Source organism: Cryptomeria japonica, chromosome 10 (genome assembly GCF_030272615.1).
Source record: "Cryptomeria japonica chromosome 10, Sugi_1.0, whole genome shotgun sequence".
NCBI classification, from domain to species: Eukaryota; Viridiplantae; Streptophyta; class Pinopsida; order Cupressales; family Cupressaceae; genus Cryptomeria; species Cryptomeria japonica.
Window position 1 is genome coordinate 632,192,245 of NC_081414.1, and position 5,972 is coordinate 632,198,216.

At 33.7% G+C, this 5,972-nt stretch overlaps 1 protein-coding gene across 2 annotated transcripts; it reads left to right on the forward strand.

Moving 5' to 3' along the window:
- Nucleotides 1-3,765: 3,765 nt before the first annotated feature.
- On the forward strand, nucleotides 3,766-5,179 carry LOC131036055 (uncharacterized). Of its 2 annotated transcripts, none has more exons than XM_057967852.2 (2): nucleotides 3,766-3,981; nucleotides 4,600-5,179. In XM_057967852.2, exon 2 carries the CDS (start codon nucleotides 4,603-4,605, stop codon nucleotides 5,158-5,160), a length of 558 nt encoding a protein of 185 aa, XP_057823835.2. In that variant the 5' UTR covers nucleotides 3,766-3,981; nucleotides 4,600-4,602; the 3' UTR covers nucleotides 5,161-5,179. The 2 variants fall into 2 exon arrangements, with proteins under 2 accessions (XP_057823835.2, XP_059069180.1); XM_059213197.1 differs by lacking the exon at nucleotides 3,766-3,981 and adding an exon at nucleotides 3,990-4,077.
- The last annotated feature ends 793 nt before the right edge of the window (nucleotides 5,180-5,972 follow it).

The window sequence follows — 5,972 nt, forward strand, 5'->3', positions numbered from 1 at the left end:
TTTTGCATTCATTAGGATCATACTTTCTCTTTCTGGATATAGATGCTCTAAATGTTGTCTTAGACTTTCCATGTGATTCACCAAATTTGCTCAGTTCAAATGCAACAATCTTCCCAACCAATCTATCTCTTTTCACAGTAGTCACACTCTAGATCTCATCAATAACAACTACCTTATGTTTGTAAGTAGGATGTGATGATCTCGGCATCTTAGCAACAATTTTATCTTCTTCAAGGGTCCCACCAACATATCTGATATCTAGGACAAGTTCATTCACCTTAGCCATAAAGGAATTTATGTTCTCATCTTCTCTCATCCTCAAGTATCTCATACTTCACTTTCAAACTCTGCAACTTAGCAACTTTGACTTGTTTATCTCCTTCATACAAGGTCTCAAGATTCTCCCAAATCTCATGTGCAGTCTAAAGTCTCATTACATTAGTCATCTCTGAATCAGTTACGGTGCTATACAATGCTTCCTTCGCTCTAATATTATTTTCAGCTTCCTTGATCTCATCAACAGTAACTAGTCCATTCGGAGGAAAAAAAAATAGACATTCTTAGTAATCTTCTACTAATCCTCTCCAAGACATCTCAAGTGCACCTCGATCTAGTTCTTCCATATACTATAGTTACTTCCATCAAATCTTGGACTCTCCTTCTTAAAGATAAGACTTCCACTTCCAGTTACCATCCCGAATCTCCTCAAGTAGTTAAGCTTCTTCTAGAGGATCTAGCTCTAATACCAATTGTTGGAAACAAAAATGAAGTAAAACTAAGAGGGGGAGTGAATCAGTTTTCACTGGATCTACTAACTCGACCACAAATGCAAATATTATAGACTGCAACAACAATATAGATAAGCAAATTGATAGTACAACACACAACACCAATATTTTGACATGGAAAAATCGGTTTAGGGAATAACCATGGTAGGAACCTACCCACAATAAGATGATACTCTATAATAGTATTTGTAAATATTATAATGGGGAATACACTAGCATTTAGGCACACTGCCCAGAGCCTACAACTCAAGATACAATAACTCAGAAGGATACAACCCTCAGGGAAGGTTCACTACCTTATAAGGAAGTCTCACTAGCTTACAAAATGTTTGGAGAACAATTCAAAATCAAATCAACTGTAATAATAATATCAGCTAATGCCTAGTGACAGTTCTGGTTAAGCACATATGTCTACTCTACATCACTTCAATCTCTTCTCAATCTCAATACCAAAGGATGATTTCTCTTTTTCACACATACATCATTCTCTGATAATGCAGACACAACCTCGATACCTAAATTACATGATTTTATCACCTATTTATACAATTCATCAATCTTGACAACAAGGTCAGCTAAACCCTCAACATCAAATTATAAAATTGCATCACACGATACAAAGATCGACCACCTAACCAATATAATGATATAAATGACATAAAATGGACCTAATTCAAATCTACAAATGCTCATCACCACCGGAAATCATGCCAAGATCAACTGCAACACGCCACACCACTACGAATATCGCATAACACGAAGAACATCACTGGTTCAGCAAAATCACCAAGAACTCACACAATGATCAATGTGGATCATCAAAATAAAGAGGGCACAATTAGGAAACACCAACAAGCATATTAGAATCATCAGTAATAGTTGTACCAATACAACTTATTAAATCTTCATCAATCAACATCTGAAACTCAAGAACACTCAAACAACAACAAGTGTCATGAAGAAAGATAACTTGCGAAGCACCAAATCATGAACCATCTGAAATGAAGATACACAAGACCATCCCAAAAAATCTCCCAAAAAATCAGCTCAAGATTTGATCACATCAGAATATACTAGAGGAAATATTGAACTCTGCAAAGCACTGATCAGAAAAACAAACTGCAAATTGGATCATATGATATGATCAATTAAGCTTTCCGGATCACCAAAACCAATACAAGAGGATGTATTGATACTATAAATACTCTATACACCAAACCATGATACCAATAAACCAATCTACAATCACCGGAGTAATAAATCATAGGAATATGTTGACATCAATGACAACAACATATCCTAGTAGCAACAATGTCCACCACAAAACTTGTTTTACTCTAATAAAAAACAAGATTAAAAAGATTAATTTTTCTCTAATAAAAAAAAGTAAAAATTAAAGAGATCACGTTAAACTATAGAATAAAGAAAAGAAAAGAAACAAAACAAAACAATACAAATGGATAGCAATTTAGAAATAAATTTATGTTTTTGATATTTCTTTGCATATAAAAAAATTTCTATTTTCACTAGCTTATTTTTGGTAATGTTTTTATATCTTTCTATTATTTTAACTCTATCAACTTGGATCACATCACATATTACTCAAAACTAGTTTTGATTTTCGACATTATTGCCTCATCACATTATAAACCTAGAGACACTTGACAATTATTTTAGGTAAAGTTTTAGATTTTAGGTAAAGTTTTAGAGATAAAAAAGAATATATTGATTCACATTTCTCATCATTTTATAACCCTAACATGCATACATAGGATAAAATATTATTTAAAAGAAAATTCCCCAAACCAGCTTATCTTAATCTTCTTCAAATTTAATTTTATAATATAAAATTATATTTTTCCAATATCATTTTTACAATTAAAAATAATTAACTCAAGTTGTCTACATTTTATTAGGGACAACAAAAAAAATCTAATTTCTTGATCACAATAGAAAATTCTTTATTTGATAATCATTTACACATCTTATTTAATAATAAATTAACTCATTAAAAAAAGATTAATATTAAATAATTTATTTTTACTTAAAATAATAAATTTTCTAATTTAACATATGATCTAATTTTAATGGATTTGCGACATATGATATCTCCGAGTTTCTTTTACATAAATTTATTTAGAATATATATTAATAGTCTATAGATTTATTAAGTGGCCTTGGGAATCTACAAATGATCTGCAAACCTCTCTCACCAATGAACTTTCACCAATCTAAACATTCCTGCTCTCATGACCTAAAACCTCTCTCACCAGTCAACTTTCAGCAATCTAAACATTCCTGCTCTCATGACCTAAAACAAATGATCAACAAACCTATCTCACACCATCAATTTTCACCGACTTAAACATTCCTCATCTCATGACCTAAAACAAATGATTGGCAAACCTGTAACTTTCACAGACTTAAACATTCTTCATTATATGACCTAAAACAAATGATTGGCAGGCCTATTGCACACCGTCAACTTTTACCTATTTAAACATTCGCACCTCAATGACCTGAAACAAGGTTGAGAGAAGGTCTCGAGCTGAAGAATCTAGAAGCTCTAGAAACACAATTTTTAGTGGATTTGTAACATATCATATCTCCCAATTTCTTTTACATAAATTTATTTAGAATAAATATATTAAGTGAACTTGGGAATCTACAAATGATCTGTAAACCTCTCTCACCGAGTAAACTTTCACCAATCTAAACATTCCTGCTCTCATGACCTAAAACCTCTCTCACCAGTCAACTTTCACCAATCTAAACATTCCTGCTCTCATGACCTAATACAAATGACCAACAAACCTATTTCACACCATCAATTTTCACCGACTTAAACATTCCTCATCTCATGACCTAAAACAAATGATTGGCAAACCTGTAACTTTCACCGACTTAACTTTCGAAGACTTAACTTTCACCGACTTATCTCGCACCGTCAACTTTCACCGACTTAACAAAACATTCTCACCTCAATGACCTTAATGACCTGAAACAAGGTTGCGAGAAGGTCTCGAGCTGAATAATCTAGAAGCTCTAGAAACACAATATTTTTAGATCTCTTTTTCGTTTATTGTAAATACACTGAAGCAGAAGCTGTGGGGAAATTGGTTTTGGCCCGTCTCATCCTTAAAAATTTAGGGTTTCGTAATATTTCTTCTACAACTCTGTCCGTTTTTCCTAGGTAAGTCTGAGGCTTTTTTGAGGACTCTGCACACGGCAGGGTTTTTTTTGGTTTTGTTTTATCTAGAACAGTTCTGTTGTTATCCGTTAAATAAAGGTATTGGTTCTATGTTTTCATCTATCGCTGTTTTCGTATATGATATTAATCTAACACCTAGTATGAGATCTTTTGTTTCATTTTTTCTATGGAGAGGTTGTGCCGTGGTTTGAATTTCAGAGGTGATTTCTGAATGTTTTATATTTGTTTTCGGTTTTGTTCTGTACACATACAAGTTTTAGGGTTTTATACAATCTAAAGGAATTAAAGGTGAAGATGATAATGATCACATGTAGAAAAAAGATGATGGTGGCATTGATTTGGATTCCTTATGGGCATTCTTTACACCTCCTAACCTAGATTAAGCTTAGCCAAGGTTTTATTCCCGTGTTAACCTTCATGGCGCCTAAGGATCTAGAAATATATCAGAAGATAAAAACTAAGGACCAACCTATAATAGATTAACTAGATTTCCCCCATTTATATGTGAATGTCAACAAAGGTAATCTATTCATTATTTCTTGGTTTTTGATTTACTTTCTAGGGTGGTACTTCATCTTTCTTGTGTGAATGCCAACACAGGAAATGGCTCCCAAAGTAGTGCTGAAAAAGTCTCGGGTGGCGCTGAAGACGGCAGCCACAGTAGCAAATAAGGAGATGGAAAAAAAGCTGGCCAAAGCTGTGAAAATGCCAATGGCGGCACAGAAATCTGGAGCCTCAGGAGAGCAGAAGAAGGTGGTCCCAACTGTGGCGGAAGCGAAGGCCAAGAATAGGAAAAGGAAGATTAGTGGAGAGCAAAAGAAGGTGATCCCAACAAGGGTGGAAGTAGAGGTGGAAACGAAGGCCAAGAATAGGAAGAGGAAGAATAGTAGAGAGTCATACAAATGTTATGTCTTCAAGGTGTTGAAGCAAGTCCATGCTGATGTGGGGATTTCCAGCAAGGCCATGGCCATCATGGACAGCTTCATCAATGACTTCTTTGATAACTTGGTGAATGAAGCTTGGAAACTGGCCAAGCATGCCAAAATGAACACGATCACATCCAGAGAGATTCAGGCCGCTGCAAAGCTTCTCATTCCCGGAGAAATGTCTAAGCATACCGCGTGGGAGGGTAACAAAGCCGTCGCCAAATTCCTAGCCTAGTTTTATACTGCCTGTTTACTTTACTGGTTCTCAATAGGTTTTTTTCTATAAGTTATATTGCCTATTTACTTAGTTTTCTGGTACAGACCTTAGACACAGCGTATTGATTTTTCACAGCAATTTCCATATATTTTGGAAAAATATTAATATATCTATAAGTAGATATCTTTGTGATAAGGTGTTCTAATTTATTTTACTATTGTCAATGGATTCTTGATCTATTGGTGAAGTTGAAAGGTTCTTAATGAAGAAAACTTTAAATAAATTGGTTTAGAATGTTAGGTTCTTAATGAAGAAAAAATTGTTAATGTATCTTGAAATTTATCATGTGCAACATTGATCTCCCTTAGATTATGTCACTATATACTATTCCATATACCTTTTTCTAGTCTTTATGATGTGTTGAAAGTAAATGTATTAGACAAGTTTTCTCTATTATGATGAGAAATGAAAGATAAATGTATATGACAATTAGTGTCCTCAAACTGTACCATATCTTTTTTACATTAATCATAATATATTGAACAAATCCTAAACAAAAAGTAACAGTGCAAAATACTTTCCAATTACAATTATTCTTTGGAAAACAACTCATTAACCTAGTTTTTTATTGTCTTAATCCGTCTTCCTTCCTTTCTTTGGGTACATACGATTGTTTTTCTACTTTCCAAGAAAGACTTTGTCCCGAAATTGGCTATGATATTTCCCTATCGTTTCAAATGCATGCATAAATTGGGATTCAACCAAAAACCAACAAGAACTATCAGCAAGAACAAGAAAACAAAAGGAATCGAGTCTCTATTCTTTGTGTA

Coding starts and splice junctions, on each gene's coding strand:
- LOC131036055 (XM_057967852.2), top strand. CDS start 4,603: ATGGCTCCCAAAGTAGTGCTGAAAAAGTCTCGGGTGGCGCTGAAGACG.